At 44.1% G+C, this 16340-nt stretch overlaps 1 protein-coding gene across 1 annotated transcript in view; it reads left to right on the forward strand.

The window, feature by feature from the left end:
* Positions 1–743: 743 nt before the first annotated feature.
* Positions 744–16340, forward strand: part of DYNC1LI1 (dynein cytoplasmic 1 light intermediate chain 1) — a 52979-nt gene continuing 37382 nt past the window's right edge. Inside the window, exons 1-2 of the mRNA XM_052637542.1 lie at positions 744–909; positions 1102–1175. Of these exons, the coding sequence (XP_052493502.1) occupies positions 764–909; positions 1102–1175 (220 nt within the window). The 5' untranslated portion in view covers positions 744–763. The remainder of the gene's footprint in view (positions 910–1101; positions 1176–16340) is intronic.

Raw genomic sequence — 16340 nt, forward strand, 5'->3', positions numbered from 1 at the left:
TTCTAGTGAACATTCCTTCCTTCTTCCCTTCAGCCCTAAATCTTCCTGCTCTTGCTAACCCCATCTCTTAAGATCATTAACGCCTTTATCAATCATTCCTTCATTATGCTTTCACCTGGACCTTGATTGAATACAGGTCTCCCAAAACATAGCCATACCCGATTTTTTTTCTCTCATAAAACCAACGGAGGAAGTTCTCCACTAAAATACGAAAAAAAGACACAGGAATGAGGCAAACAGAATCCGCACAACAATGGTGAAAGGAGATTGCAGGATGACAGCTGTGTCTTAGGTAAACAGAACAACCAATTCTAATTGCAGCAGCCGGGACAGCAGTGACAGTGCAGGAATTTCACACCCTCTACGAGGTTTGCGGACCCGAAGGGGTGGGGGGGGAAGAGAGAGAAAAGGAGAGAGAGAGAGAGCATTGTTCCCCTGGCACACCCCAAGGCGCCCGGCTGCAGCCCAGGACTGCGGGAAGCGTGGGGGTGGCGGTGGCGGCAATCAACCCGCAGAGCTTAGGACTGGCGCTGCGGCAGGGCGGCCGGCCGGATAACCTGCGCAGGCGCATCCCCGCCGCGCCCGCCAGCCTGCGGCGCACGCGCAGTTCGCCCTCTCTTACTCCTTCAGTCCCTGCAGAGCCTGGGTCCCACCCCCACAGGCCCCGCCCCGCCCCCGTGCGCCGAACGCTCCATATCCGGGTTCCCGCCGCCGCCGCCGCGCTCATTCAGCTTTGCCGGGAGCGGAGTGATTCCCGACCAAGATGGCGGCCGTGGGGCGAGTCGGCGCCTTCGGTTCCTGTCCGCCAGGAATAACCGCGACTTACACAGGCGGCCCCTTGGCCAACGAGCTAGCGTCGGGCAACGGCGGCGCCGCGGCAGGCGACGACGAGGACGGACAGAACCTTTGGTAAGGCTCGCACCCCTCCCTGGTCCCCGCCGGCAACGCCGGCCCGGGGATGGTCCAGGGTCGCGTGCCCGCCGGGGCTCGGCGCCCGGCCCAGGCCGCCGCGTTCTCGGCCGCCCCCGTCCGGGCGTGGAGGCCGGGGCAGCCCCTCCGGCGCGGGGCCCCGGCCTGAGCGTGAGCCTTGTTCCCCGCCAGGTCCTGCATCCTCAGTGAGGTCTCCACCCGCTCGCGCTCCAAACTCCCCGCGGGGAAGAACGTGCTGCTGCTGGGTAAGTGCGCCCACCTGCTCCGCCCTGCGCGGCGTCCTCCCGGGCCTGGGTCCGCGTCTGCCCGCCGCGCTCTGGCTGGCTTTGTGCGGACTGCCTGGCCGGGCCCCGCCCCACCTTCCGACCTGTCGCTGACAGCTGGGGAGGAGAGAGACTGGGACCCCTGCCCCGAGACCTGCAGGGACCCGCCCTCCCCAGAACCCGTCTCCTCCCCTGGGTGTGTGTGGGGGTGGCCCTGACAGCCTCCCCTGGGAGGGACAATGCGATAGCCCATCGGAGAGAGCTCGTGGCTTGGGCTTTACGTCGAAAATAAGGACGGTTTTTTCTTTCATAACAAAAATTGGTAGCAGGAGGCTCTTCGCCAGAGTTCTGTTGCAAATAGCATGCCATCAATATTTAATAGCAAGCTCTTTGTGTAATTGACAGACGCTAGAAAGACTTGGTAGTTGTGATGAATATTCTTATTTGAGTCAGTTTTTATAGGTACAATGGGCTCGTGTTGCAGCTGCCTTTTTCACTGACACCTATAGGGCAGTAAACAGCTCTCTTGTTCAGCCCCTTTGGCCAGATGGGTGTAATAAGGAGACATGGTCTAATGTGTCCTGATTGTTCTATATCCCCTCTACTCTCCGGGAGTTAGGTATTTCTTTCTTTACTGAGTCTGCGGGCGGACGTGGAGAACAATTCACAGGTTCACATTTTTGCAGGCTTAGCTCCAAAGTCATTTAGAGGAGACATTTCTTTCATACTCTTTCGATGTGAAGATTTGGTTTGGCTCATAAGATGACGGTTAAATTTTAAAACTTTGGTATTGATGCCTCAAGACTTTTTATGTGCATTTAAAAACAGGAAAGGAAACAGAATTCAAATCTATTTGTCAGGGTCTGCTTTTAATGGGAATGTTTAAATAAAAACATTATTTTTCATGAACTGCTGCCAGTCTGCAGTGTGATTCTTGACGTTAATTAAAGTTAATGAAGCTATTTGAAAAATTAGTATTACCTTTGTTTTTAATGTGATTGAAAGTATCTACTGCGGATTCACCTGGGTTCCCTCATGGCCCTATCACATACTAGTCCTATGATCTGAAGCAGTTTCTTTGACTTCTATGACCCTCAATTTCTTCTTTCTTAAAATTGACATTATAGAAATAATACCTACTTATTATGGGGACAACTGAGTGAGATAATGTTTGTGAACTGATAACAGCCCAATGACTTTTTGTGAATCTCTTAAGTGGATTAGAAAATATTTTTATTTAAAAAATTGAGTTAGTACCTACATAAGTGGTAATATAGGCCAGAGACAGAATCCAAAAGCAAAAAAAAAAAAGAAAAAAATCCAGAAGATGTTTTCAATCTACTAGCTTAAACAAATTTCTATTACGTGCTTAAACTAAAATGTGCCTAACACAGCTTGACCTCATTGAGGTGGGTTGTATTTTTAAATACTCTCAAGACTTCTTTTCAAATGCTGCTGCTGTTAAGATAAGATCCTGATTTTTGTTTTCATTTTAGAAGTTCTTCCCAACTAATCCTTAGTGCATTAGGTGTTACTTACATGGTTCTGTTTCTAGTGAAACAAAAGTGACCACTTTGTTCATTTCTTGATGTGTCTAATTTGCAGTGAGGTTGCACCATGCGTTTTAAACCCTTTTTTAAACTTGTCTTTGCGTCAAAGACTGAATATACTTAGAGGCCCTAGACTTCCATCCCTCCAAACTTAGAATAGATTGTTCTATATCTTCTCTGCTGTAGAATAGATTCCTTTTATGTGAGCTTTTCCAGCTCCACCTGATACCAAGTTATGCAAGTCTATAATTAAAAAAATTTTTTTCGGGGGGGTACTATTTCTACTGGGATTTCATCAAAGTCCTTTTCAACTTTGGGAAAAAGCTGACAACAGATTTTTATACTGATTACATAACCAGGTTTAATTTTCTGGAATACCTCTTAAAGATTTTTTAAATCACATTTTACCATCATGTATTATGGCTGCCTTCAGTTTATGCTGGTGGAAGAGAAGAATGTGTAAATGGGGATAGTGGTTTTCTTTGTTATAAGTTTGAAGGTGCTAGGCAAAGAATGCTTGGCTCTAGTATGTCTTTCATAATATGAATTATGGTGATCTCTGGAGTCCCATATTTAAAAAAACCAAATCTGAGACTAAAAGGATTTTACATTTCCAACTTATATGTAAAACAGGAACAGTGATCAAACATCATATATCCAGAACACAAATGGCAGTTGAGCTTTACCTTGCTCTGCAGCCTACCCTCCCACTGCCTGGAGTGGAAGGACTCAAAGCTGGCAATATTTGCCTATGTGTGAGCCATCCTCAACACATTTTCTTTTCTTTCTTATTTTAAAACTTTTCAGTGGAGTATAGTTGCTTTACATTGTTGTTAGTTGCTGTTGTACAGCAAAGTGAACCAGCTGTACATATACCCCTCTCTCTTGTAGATTTCCTTCCCATTTAGGTCACCACAGACCATTGAGTAGAGTTCCCTGGGCTATACAGTAGGTTCTCATTAGTTATATTACTTGTATATAGTAGTATGTGTATGTCAGTCCCAATCTCCCAGCTCATTGCAGCCTCCCCTCCCCACTGTGGTATCGATTGATTTGTTCTCTACATCTGTGTCTGTTTCTGCTTTGCAGATAAATTCATCTGTATCATTTCTAGATTCCACATATAAGCAGTATTACATGCTTTTTTCTCTATCTGATTTCACTTTGTATGAGTCTTTAGATTTATCCATGTCTCTGCAGATGACGCTATTTCACGCCTTTTAATGGCTGAGAGTTCATCAGGGGCTTCCCTGATGGCTCAGATGGTGAAGAGTCTGCCTGTAGTGTGGGAGACCTGGGTTCGATCCCTGGGTTGGGAATATCTCCTGGAGAAGGAAATGGCAACCGACTCCAGTATTCTTGCTTGGAAAATCCCATGGACGGAGGAGCCTGGCAGGCTATAGTCCAGTTCAGTTCAGTTGCTCAGTCATGTCCGAGTCTTTGCGACCCCATCAATTGCAGCACGCCAGGCCTCCCTGTCCATCACCATCTCCCGGAGTCCACCCAACCCATGTCCATTGAGTTGATGATGCCATCCAACCATCTCATCCTCTGTCGTCCCCTTCTCCTGCCCTCAGTCTTTCCCAGCATCAGGGTCTTTTCCAGTGAGTCAGTTCTTTGCATCAGGTGGCCAAAGTACTGGAGTTTCACCCTCAACATCAGTCCTTCCAATGAACACTCAGGACTGATACCCTTTAGGATGGACTAGTTGGATCTCCTTGCAGTCCAGGGGACTCTCAAGAGTCTTCTCCAACACCACAGTTCAAAAGCATTAATTCTTTGGCGCTCAGCTTTCTTTATAGTCCAACTCTCACATCCATACATCACTACTGGAAAAACCATAGCCTTGACTAGACGGACCTTGGTTGCCAAAGTAATGTCTCTGCTTTTTAATATGCTGTCTAGGTTGGTCATAACTTTCCTTCCAAGGATTAAGCGTCTTTTAATTTCGTAGCTACAGTCACCATCTGCAGTGATTTTAGAGCCCCCCAAAATAAAGTTAGCCACTGTTTCCACATCTATCTGCCATGAAGTGATGGGACTGGATGCCATGATCTTAGTTTCCTGAATGTTGAGCTTTAAGCCAACTTTTTCACTCTCCTCTTTCACTTTCATCAAGTGGCTTTTTAGTTCCTCTTCACTTTCTGCCATAAAGGTGGTGTCATCTGCATATCTGAGGTTATTGATATTTCTCCTGGCAATCTTGATTCCAGCTTGTGCTTCCTCCAGCCCAGCGTTTTTCATGATGTACTCTGCATGTAAGTTAAATAAGCAGGGTGACAATATACAGCCTTGGCGTACTCCTTTCCCAATTTGGAACCAGTCTGTTGTTCCATGTCCAGTTCTCACTGTTGCTTCCTGACCTGCATAGAGGTTTCTCAAGAGGCAGGTCAGGTGGTCTGGTATTCCCATCTCTTTCAGAATTTTCCACAGTTCATTGTGATCCACACAGTCAGAGGCTTTGGCATAGTCAATAAAGCAGAAATAGGTGTTTTTCTGAAACTCTCTTGCTTTTTCGATGATCCAGCGGATGTTGGCAATTTGATCTCTGGTTCCTTTGCCTTTTCTAAAACCAGCTTGAACATCTGGAATTTCATGGTTCACGTATTGCTGAAGCCTGGCTTGGAGAATTTTGAGCATTAGTTTACTAGCGCGTGAAAGTGAAGTCGCTCAGTCGCGTCCGACTTGTGACCCCGTGGACTGTAACCTACCAGGCTCCTCCGTCCATGGGATTCTCCAGGCAAGAATACTGGAGTGGGTTGCCATTTCCTTCTCCAGGGGATCTTCCTGACCCAGGGATTGAACCCCAGTCTCCGGCCTTGCAGGCAAACGCTTTAACCTCTGAGCCACCAGGGAAGCCACTAGCGCATGAGATGAGTGCAATTGTGCGGTAGTTTGAGCATTCTTTGGCATTGCCTTTCTTTGGGATTGGAATGAAAACTGACCTTTTCCAGTCCTGTGGCCGCTGCTGAATTTTCCAAATTTGCTGGCATATTGAGTGCAGCACTTTCACAGCATCATCTTTCAGAATTTGAAAGAGCTCAACTGGAATTCCATCACCTCCAGTAGCTTTGTTCGTAGTGATGATGCTTCTTTTTTTTTTAATAAAAATTTGTTTATATTAATTGGAGGTTAATTACTTTACAATATTGTATTGGTTTTGCCGTAAATCAACATGAATCCGCCACAGGTATACACGTGTTCCCCATCCTGAACCCCTGTAGTGATGCTTCCTAAGGCCCACTTGACTTCACATTCCAGGATGTCTGGCTCTAGGTGAGTGATCACACCATCGTGATTATCTGGGTCATGAAGATCTTTTTTGTGAAGTTCTTCTGTGTATTCTTGCCACCTCTTCTTAATATCTTCTGCTTCTGTCAGGTCCCTACCATTTCTGTCCTTTATCGAGCCCATCTTTGCATGAAATGTTCCCTTGGTATCTAATTTTCTTGAAGAGATCTCTAGTCTTTCCCATTCAATTGTTTTCCTCTGTTTCTTTGCATTGATCTCTGAGGAAGGCTTTCTTCTCTCTCCTTGCTATTCTTTGGAACTCGGCATTCAAATGGGTATGTCTTTCCTTTTCTCCTTTGCTTTTCGATTCCCGTCTTTTCACAGCTATTTGTATATAGTCCAGGGGGTCACAAAGACTTGGACACGACTGAGTGGCTTCACTTGACTAGTATTTCATCGTATATCTGCACTGCATGTTCTTTACCCATTGCTCTGTTGATAGGCATTTAGGCTGCTTCCATGTCCTGGCTGTTGTAGATACTGCTGCAGTGAACACTGGGATGCGTGTGTCGTTTTGAATTATGTTTTTTCTGATACAGGCCCAGGAGTAGGATTGCTGGATCATATCTCAAAGCATTTACATACAAATCTTAGTTTGCCTCCTCTGCCCCTCTTCCTCCCAGCTTCCCCAAACTGGGGTGTAGATGTTAATGCTGATTTGTAGATAAGATACTGAATTTTAGAGAGCTGTTCAGTGAGTTCCAAGGCCACACAGCTGTAAAGACCCTGCCCTCTGATTTTGGTGAGGATTTTGGACTTTTGGTAGAAATTCCTTCAAGGGAGAAAGTGCCACCTACTCTTCCTACCGCATAACTTTTTAAAAAGGCTATATTGAAGTGAAAATACTAATAATTAAAGTAAAATCCAAATATTTGTTGGATTCTAGGATGTAGCTTCCGTTGTCATGGTGTTTGTGCTGAAGAAGTCATTCACTTACGTCTGGCCCCTTGTGAAACCCAGAAACACTCTGGCGTTAGCATTCAGTCATTTTTGCTTGAAAGATTTTGAGAGTAAACTTGTCTGTTCTTGATATTAAAAGGCAGAACTTCTTGTGTGTATGTTTTTAGTAGGATTTAACTTAAAAATGGTCCTTTTAATAACTTTTTTCTTCTTTACCCTTACTGTTTAATCAAACTTTACTACAGTGATTGTAGTTATATGAATTTTAATAGCTGCTGTTGAGGGCACTTTCTCTGTGCCTTGGGTTACTTAACCATGTTTTGATAAGACTACCTAAGGAAAATAACAACAGCAACAAATTTATAGGCAGTTACGTGTACCAGGCACATTAGGATTGTTTACATACCGAGATTATCCCTGTAAAGATCAGGAAAGAAAGAGCTGTTAGGTAAATTGCCCTGAGGTTACATAGTCAGAAAGGGGCAATGTCAGGATTCTGAACTGTGCAGCCTGGCTCCAGAGCCAGTATTCTCAATCTATACATCGGGCAGTCTCTCTTCAAGAAAAGAGAGCTTTCTTTGTAGGAAAAGTAAAAGATGTTTAGCAGTTATTAAGGAACTTTCTTTGGTTCTCCTGATGTAATCTGCCTCACTGCAAAAAATCTCATTGATAACGATTAATTGAATTAATTGTCTGAAGATACATACGTAGCTTTGGACGCCAGCACGGTGCCTGGCTGATAGATGAGACATTAGTATCGCTTCCTGTTCTGAGGCCATCGTGAATTAATGAAAGTAGTTGGTTGGCCCATGTAAGCCTCACCTTTCTCATCTGTAAATTAAGAGACTTGGGACTTGGTGATCTCTGAAGTTGTACCTCCTCTGATATTCTATAATTATTTCTAAGTGTAAAGCTTGTGAATTGTATATTTTTGAAGAAGTGTTTTGAAAACATGGTGTAATTGTGTTTAAAATAATAAAGTATTTCTTTGTATATGTGGACGGTTTGATTCCACTCAGGGAAGAAATGGAGTCTGCATTTTTTACCCCTGAAGGCATTACTAGTTCAGGATAGTATGCAGCCAAAAAAAAAGTCTCACAAAATACTGAGCATTATCAGAAATAAAATTCATTTCTTTTATGTTTGAATTATTGCAAGTAGTAGGCCTCAAGATACACATTGGACTAGAGATCTTTTCAGGGAAGTAACTTGTCAAGGAAGTGAGTGGTTTTCTGTATAAGGGCTGACTCTGAAAAGAATGAAATTGTTTAGTCAGAAACTATTTGAGAGAAAGTGGGATTAAAGATCCCCAAAGTTGTATGACTTGTGAGAAACAGATTTTTATCCGGTGGGCGGTGTTTTCTGGCGTGATGGCTTATAGGAATGTGATATAAGGAACAGTGCTGTCACAGCTATGCTGTTGGGCTGGTAATTTTCAAAGGATTAACAAAACTATTGCTGTTATGTTACTGTTGCTATACAATATACCAAATATAAAGTGTTTTGAGAGTCCAGTGGCATATTGGTATTTTATGATGGTCAGCAACCTATCAAGGCCACATAGTAAATAATTTAGGCTCTGGGAGCCATATGATCTCTATTGTAACTATTCAGCTCTGCCCTTGTAGCCCCCAGACAGCCATAGAGAATACATTCGTGGATGGAGGTGGCAGTATTTAGTAAAATTTTATTTACAGAAAGAGGCAGCAGACCAGATGTGGCCTTTGGGCAGAAGTTTGTAGCCCCTCTTTTTAGAATGTTACGGGTGTCAGTTTCATCAATAACGCCAGGAGCCGGTTAATAGAGCTTTCTGGTTAACCGAATAATATTTGGCCCCTAATGGGTGCTCAGTAAATAACTGTTGGATGAATGTTGACCATCTTTTGCTTAAAGGTTCATTGTTATACCAGCTAGAGGTATAGTCTGAACACAGGTTTAAGAATTGTCAAGAGAAGCTCATCTATTTCCTTCTTGAGCTACTGTCAAAAACAAAACAGAGGTGGGAGAAATACAGATGTCAGGCGATAAGACATGAAGGAAGATCAGCAAAAACCCTTTGAAAATGCAGAACGGGAGCCTTGAGTTAGGAAAAGGAAAGATCCAAGTTGAGCATGGGACTGTGTCCCTATTGAGTGAGTGGCCAGGGAGCTTCCTGGTAGTCCAGAGGTTAAGACTGTGCTCCAGTGCGGGGGCGTGGGTTCAGTCCCTAGCTGGGGAGCTGTATCCAGCATGCTTTGTGGTGAGGCCAAAAAGGAAAGAGAGACCACGGACTAGCCTTTTGGGTCCTTCTTTTGTTATATAAAGTGAGGGCAGTGGCCGTTAGAAAAACCTCACAGGTAACCTCTTTATTCATTGTTCATCAAGCATTTGTTAGAGCTTGCTGTGCACAAAATGCTCTGCTGGGTCGTCTGGAGAAAACCAGGCTGGCTAGGACTTGGTCCCTGCCCTCCAGGAGCTTGTGACCTCCAGTGGGGAAGGACTCCCGGCGTATGGTAAAAAGTCAGCTGTGTCAGTCTGAAGTAATTGCTAATCAGACTACATAAGATTTTTGTGGGAAAGGTGGTGTCTGAGGAAACTTTTGCGAGTAGGGTGGGGAGGGGGGCACCGCAGGACGGCGGGGGCCTGTGGCTGTAGCTGAAGGCCTGGTGAGAAGTCCCGAGCAGCTCGGGTGGGGGCCCTTACCCAGAGGCCCCGGTGTCGGAGTCAGCCCTCCCGCCGCCTGTGGGCAGCGTGCAGCCCCCTGGCCTTTCAGGGGAGAGTGTATCAGATTTCCTGGGATTCAAAGAACTAAAATGATGTGTAGCACACCTTCTGCTTATTTTAAGTGATAAAAGTAATACATGTTTCCTGCCAGAGAGAAAAAATACTTATGAGTTAGAAAAATGAAAATAACACGTGATCTCACCACCTGGAGGTAATCAGTCTTCATTTTCTCTATGTATATATTTGTTTTTTAAACAAAATAGGCTCATACCTTATATTTTGAAATCAGATTTTTTTTTTAATGTATCAGAAGGTGTTTTTTTTTTTTGGTATGGTAATGGATATGGATTCCCCTTTAGTGACTGAATAATACATATGGTTCTGTCATAAAATTATACTTGATGGGTAAACAGATTATTCTTGTTACACCCCATTTTCCGCTTACCAGGTATTATCTTTGGGATAAATTCCCACAGGTTGAGTTGCTGCTGCTGCAAAGTCGCTTCAGTCGTGTCCGACTCTGTGCGACCCCTTAGATGGCAGCCCACCAGGCTCCCTCATCCATGGGATTTTCCAGGCAAGAGTACCGGAGTGGGGTGCCATTGCCTTCTCCAATGCAATACTACTCAGCCACAAAAAAGAATGGAATGACGTTTGCAACGACGTGGATGGACCTAGGGATCATCATACGAAAGGAGAATGATCCTGATACACGTGCTCATACATGACACCACCTAGCAGGTGGAGTCCAAAATACGACACAAACGAGCTTACTTCCAGAACAGAAACAGACTCACAGACACAGAGAACACAGAGAACAAGGTGACCACAGGGGACAGGGTGTGAGAGAGGGACAGATCAGGAGTTTGGGATTAGCAGATACAAACTACCATATCAGTATATAGTGTGGATAAACAACAGGTTCTATGGAGAGCATGGAAAACTATATTCAGGATCTTGGGATAAACCATAATGGAAAAGAATATGAAAAAGTACACACGCATATATGTAACTAAATCCCTCTGCTGTATAACAGAAACTAACACAACATTTTAAATCAACTATACTTCAGTAAAAAGTATTCTTTTAAAATCCAACTATTACAAAGTATTCCTTCCATGATTCTGCCTAACTGAAAATAAGCCACGTATAACTTTTACAGCATGCATGAGCTGTTAAAGCACTTCTTAAAATCTTCTCTTTTCTCACAGAGTATGGGTAAAAGGTAAAAGTAAATACAAAATAAAAGTCCTCAACGAAATCCTGAACAGACCAGCAAGTTCACGGTATCAAATATTAAGACAGTAAAAGTCATCTCAAGAACTAATAATTAGTAAGGGAGAACTTGAAACAGTTTATCAAGTACAAAATAAGAGTACTAGTAAGCTAAATGACATGATGAGTTTAAGATATTCAATTTTACAAATGGAATAACCAAAGTTTCAGCTGTTTCTTTTCCCAATCTTAAAAATTTCCTTTGATCTTAAATAAAACCAGCAATCAAAGAATCTTTAAAAAGAACTCCCCTGAAAATGCCATTTAATAAACTAAAGTATTTCCATTTGGGACAATTTCAGAACACAGATACCTATTATATGTGGAAAAATGAACAGTGCACAGAAGTGGCAGATGGCACCTGCACATAAAAGGACTTCAGTCCTCATCACGTAAAGGAGATCTGCCTCTCTCCTGTGAGATTCCCATGTTGTTTCTATATAGAAACAATGTTTAGTCTAAAACTGATCTAACCAAGGGCTTGGTGGAACACTGTGGTATACTATTTATCAGAATTCATTGAACAGGTGTTTCCTGAGCACCTCCTTCATATGCAAAGCTGAATATGTGCTGGAAGGGATGAAAGCATGAGAAACTCTCGTAGGCTCCAAACCTGTCACTAGAAGGACTTAATGCTATCATCTCAGCACTCAACCAATGGAAAGTATGTATCTTCAGAGTCTTCTTGAACATTATTAAACCGTAGTCTCAGAAGGCTGTCCTGTTCTACATGTCCCACCATCAGTGTGTGAAAGCACTTGTTTGTCCAACACCGTTGGTGACACCAGGGGCTGTTCATGTCAGTCTTTGCCTCTCTGGTAGGCAGGTTAAAAACTGGCATATTAATTTAAAGGCAGCTTAGGTTGTAGAATACATACTCTGCTTGTTCATTAAGAACTGTTGCATTAGGGTGACTTTGACCCTCTGGAGCCTAGGAACTGTTAATACCATTGGGATCAGCATTTATTGGCCTTGGTGAGTGTTTATTGCATTAAACTCAGTGTTCAGTTCAGGTCTAGTGAGAGAAACGATAAAGGATAAGTTTTGTTTTTACCGTCACCTAGATGGCTGAATGGTATTCACAGGTAGGGCTAGGACCACCTGATGGGGTGTGCTGTGCCTGTTACTCGAGTCTTCCGCTGGGTGCTTTACTCTGGAGCATGCTGCCTGTCTTGTAGAAGAGGGTACACAGCTGAGCTGGGATTCAGGGTTGGCTTTCCACCGCACACACTCCTTGACACACTGGAGGGAGGTGGTCTTGAAGTAGTGGCTGTAGATCCTATGGCTGGTTAGTAGCTTCTCCCTGCCTTTGCTGGCTGAGGCAAGGGAGAGATGCTCTTTGCAGTACGAAGAGCAGACCGACCCCCCAGCCTGCTTGGGTCATCCAGGTAACTTACGGAAGCCATGAGGAAGGTCCACGCCCAGAAGTAGCTCCGGTGGTGACTGCGTGTGGCTCTTGTCAGCAGAGCTTTCAGATGAAATAGGATGATTTATTTTTTATTTTTAATAAAAACATTTTTGGCTGTGCTGAGTCTCTGTGCCGTGTGTGGGCTTTCTCTAGGTGGGGTGCTCGGGCTTCTCGTCGTGGTGTCTCCTGTGGAGCGCCAGCTCTAGGCTTGGTAGCCGTGGTGCGTGGGCTTGGTTGCCCCGCAGCGGGTGAAGTCTTCCCGGACCAGGGATTGAACCCGTGCTCCCTGCGTTGGCAGACGGATTTTTAACCACTGGACCGCCAGGGAAGCCCAGTAATTCATTTTACATCATGCAAAGCCAAATCAGAGGTGCTCATTTTACAGTGTTGGTGTCTTACCCGGATAAAGAAGGAATACGGCAGGCTGGAATTCTCTGTTATGATCAGTATCGTGATGCTGTGGACCATAAAGTTTCCAACGGAGGTATGTGGCGGTGTGAGCCAGAGCTCTGTGCAGAAGGCAGGCGTCAGAGACACACCTGTGCCCAGCAGGGAGTGTGCTGTGCTTCAGCCTTCCACGGCAGCAGGAGAGGAAGCTGGGGGGAGAGGGAGGCAGAGCGCCGCTCACGTTTCCCTTTCTCGCCCCTGCCTGTCTGGAGCTGAGGGAAGAATGCTAGAGCCTGCTGCCTAACAGTGACAGAGAGAGAGTAGAGTGGAGGAGCATTGCTGGACTTAAATCCTGACCCTTCCTCAGCAAGTTGCTTAATCTTTCAGATTATACTGTTTACCTTTGAGGATTAGTGTAAGGATTATGTGAGATACTGTTTGTAAACGCTTCAAACATTGGCATACACGGGAAGGGTTCAAGTTGTTCCTAACCTAGTACAGTGTGTACTTAGGTTTCAGCCGCTCATTTTCACGAGTCATGGTTTTGTTTTCTTTTTAAAACACCAGTGTCTAAGAAAAACCCCAGTGCATCATATCACTGATCAAGAAGGTATGGATTCTGATAGTCCTAGAACTTTAAATCCATCACTTTAAAGATTGGAGATCGTCTGGTTTTATACTCCACTCTCCCTCCATTTAGGGGCTTCTCTGATAGCTCAGGCGGTAGAGCGTCTGCCTGCAGTGCAGAAGATCTGGGTTCAATCCCTGGGTTGGAAAGATCCTCTGGAGAAGGAAATGGCAACCCACTCCAGTACTCTTGCCTGGAAAATTCCGTGGATGGAGGAGCCTGGTAGGCTACAGTCCATGGGATCGCAGAGTCGGACACAACTGAACAACTTCACTGCCTCCATTTAGAAGACAAGGGAGCAAATGGAAATTATCTGACTTGTCCTGGTTCACACAACTAATGGGGACAAGGTTACAGTTACTACAAGTCCCATCTTCTAGATCTTTATGTTTTTAATTCATTCATCAGATTTTTAAAAAGTTTATGGGCATTACATCCTGGTGTTAAACTAGAGGTCTGTTGAGATAAAACAACATCATGAGCACATGTTTATGTTGATGCTGTTTTGGTTACTTTATGTGGAGTTTTTTTCCATAATTTGGTGTTCAAATTTGAGCTTTGAAGTGAGAATTGATGACTGTTGGTGGTTTATGGTAAAACTGAAGTTCTTTTAAGTGCTTGGATCCTGTACTTGGCTCACAGAGAGTGATTTACTTGAACAGGTTCAGATGAATAATTTGAAATACAGGCTTACTTGCTGTGGTGAATTTCACCGTAATTGGATTAACGAATTCCTCCTTTTGGTCCATCCACTAGGACAGGATTTGGCCTATAGACGCTTGTTTTGTGGCTAGCAATCTAAGAACGGTGTTTGTTTTTTACATTTTTGAAGAGTTGGGGAGGCGGAACCCAAAGGTAAATATGTGACAGAGACCTTATGTGACCTGCAAAACCTAAAGTATTGCTGTCTAGCCCCTTACAGAAAAAGGTGCCCAGTGCCTGGATGAGGACGTGAAAATAACTTGATTATGATATAGTTTGATCTAAACATGTTCAGTTCAGTCGGTCAGTTGTGTCTTATTCTGTGACCCCGTGGACTGCAGCACGCCAGGCCTCCCTGTCCATCACCAACTCCCAGAGTTTACTCAAACTCATGTCCATTGAGTCGGTGATGCCATCCAACCATCTCACCCTCTGTCATCCCCTTCCCCTCCCGCCTTCAGTCTGGCCCAGCATCAGGGTCTTTTCCAGCAAGTCAGTTCTTCACATCAGGTGGCCAAAGTAGGTTAGGGGTTTTTAAATTTTTATATTTGGGGTGTAGTTGGTTAACAAGGTTGTGTTAGTTTCAGGTGTACAGCAGAATGAAGCAGTTATGCATCTACATGTGTGTATTGTTTTTCAAATTCTTTCACCATTTAGGTTATTACAGAATGTTGAACAGAGGTCCCTGTGCTATACACTAGGTCCCTGTTGGTTATCTATTTTATTTACTTGTTTCTATTTTAAAATTTTTATTGGGGTATGATTGCTTTACAATGTGTTAATTTTTCAGTTTCAGTTCAGTTGTTCAGTTGTGTCAAACTCTTTGCAACCCCATGGACTGCAGCACGCCAGGCCTCCCTGTCCATCACCAACTCCCGGAGCTTACTCAAACTCATGTCTGTTGGGTCGGTGATGCCATCTAACCATCTCATCCTCTGTCATCTCCTTCTGCCACCTTCAATCTTTCCCAGCATCAGGGTCTTTTCCAGTGAGTCAGTTTTTCACAGCCAGTGGCTAAAGTATTGGAGTTTCAGCTTCAGCATTAGTCCTTCCAGTGAATATTCAGGACTGATTTCCTTCAGGATGGACTGGCTGGATCTCCTTGCAGTCCAAGGGACTCTCAAGAGTCTTCTCCAACACCACAGTTCAGAAGCTTCAATTCTTTAGCAGTCAGCTTTCTTTATAGTCCAACTCTCACATCCATCCATGACTACTGGCAAAACCATACTTTGACTAGATGGACCTTTGTTGGCAAAGTAATGTCTCTGCTTTTTAATATGTTGTCTAGGTTGGTCATAGCTTTTCTCCCAAGGAGCAAGCGTTTTTAATTTCATGGTTACAGTCACCATCTGCAGTGATTTTGGAGCCCCCAAAAATAAAGTCTGTCACTGTTTCTCCATCTATTTGCCATGAAGTGATGGGACCGGATGCCATGATCTTCGTTTTCTGAAAGTCGAGCTTTAAGCCAACTTTTTCACTCTCCTCTTACACTTTCATCAAGAGGCTTTTTACTTCATAAGGGTGGTGTCATCTGCATGTTTGAGGTTATTGATATTTCTCCCAGCAGTATTGATTCCAAGTTGTGCTTCCTCCAGCCCAGCGATTCTCATGATGTACTCTACATATAAGTTAAATAAGCAGGGTGACAATATGCAGCCTTGGCGTACTCCTCTCCTGATTTGGAGCCAGTCTGTTGTTCCATGTCCAGTTTTAACTGTTTCTTCCTGACCTGCACACAGGTTTCTCAGGAGGCAGATCAGGTGGTAATTTCTGCTGTACAGCAAAGGGAACCAGCTGTACACACACAGAGCTGTCCATAGGAACTGTTGGTTTTCTTCTCCTTTAGGTCGCCACACAGCAGTGAGTAGAGTCCCCTCTGCTGTACAGTGGGTTTCTCATTAGTTCCCTGTCAGTACACAGCAGTGTGTGTGTCCGTCCCAGTTTCCCATTCATCCCACCCTTGGCTCCGCCTTGGTGTCCGTGTGTTTGTTCTCTATGTCTGTCTCTGTTTCTGCTTTGCAGATAGATGTATCTGTACCGTTCTTCTGGATTCCACATATGTGTTAATGTGGTATTTATTTTTCTGAGTTCACTCTGTACGAGCATCTCTAGGTCCATCCATGTCTCTGTGAATGGCACAATTTCATTTCTTTTTATAGCTGAGTAATATTCCATTGTACATATGTACCATGTCTTCTTTATCCATTTCTCTGTTGATGAATACTTAGGTTGCTTCCATATCCTGGCTATTGTAAATTGAGCTGTAGTGAGCATTGGAGAGCATGTTTCTTTTTGATTTATGG

Source organism: Budorcas taxicolor, chromosome 1 (assembly GCF_023091745.1).
Source record: "Budorcas taxicolor isolate Tak-1 chromosome 1, Takin1.1, whole genome shotgun sequence".
Taxonomy (NCBI): Eukaryota; Metazoa; Chordata; class Mammalia; order Artiodactyla; family Bovidae; genus Budorcas; species Budorcas taxicolor.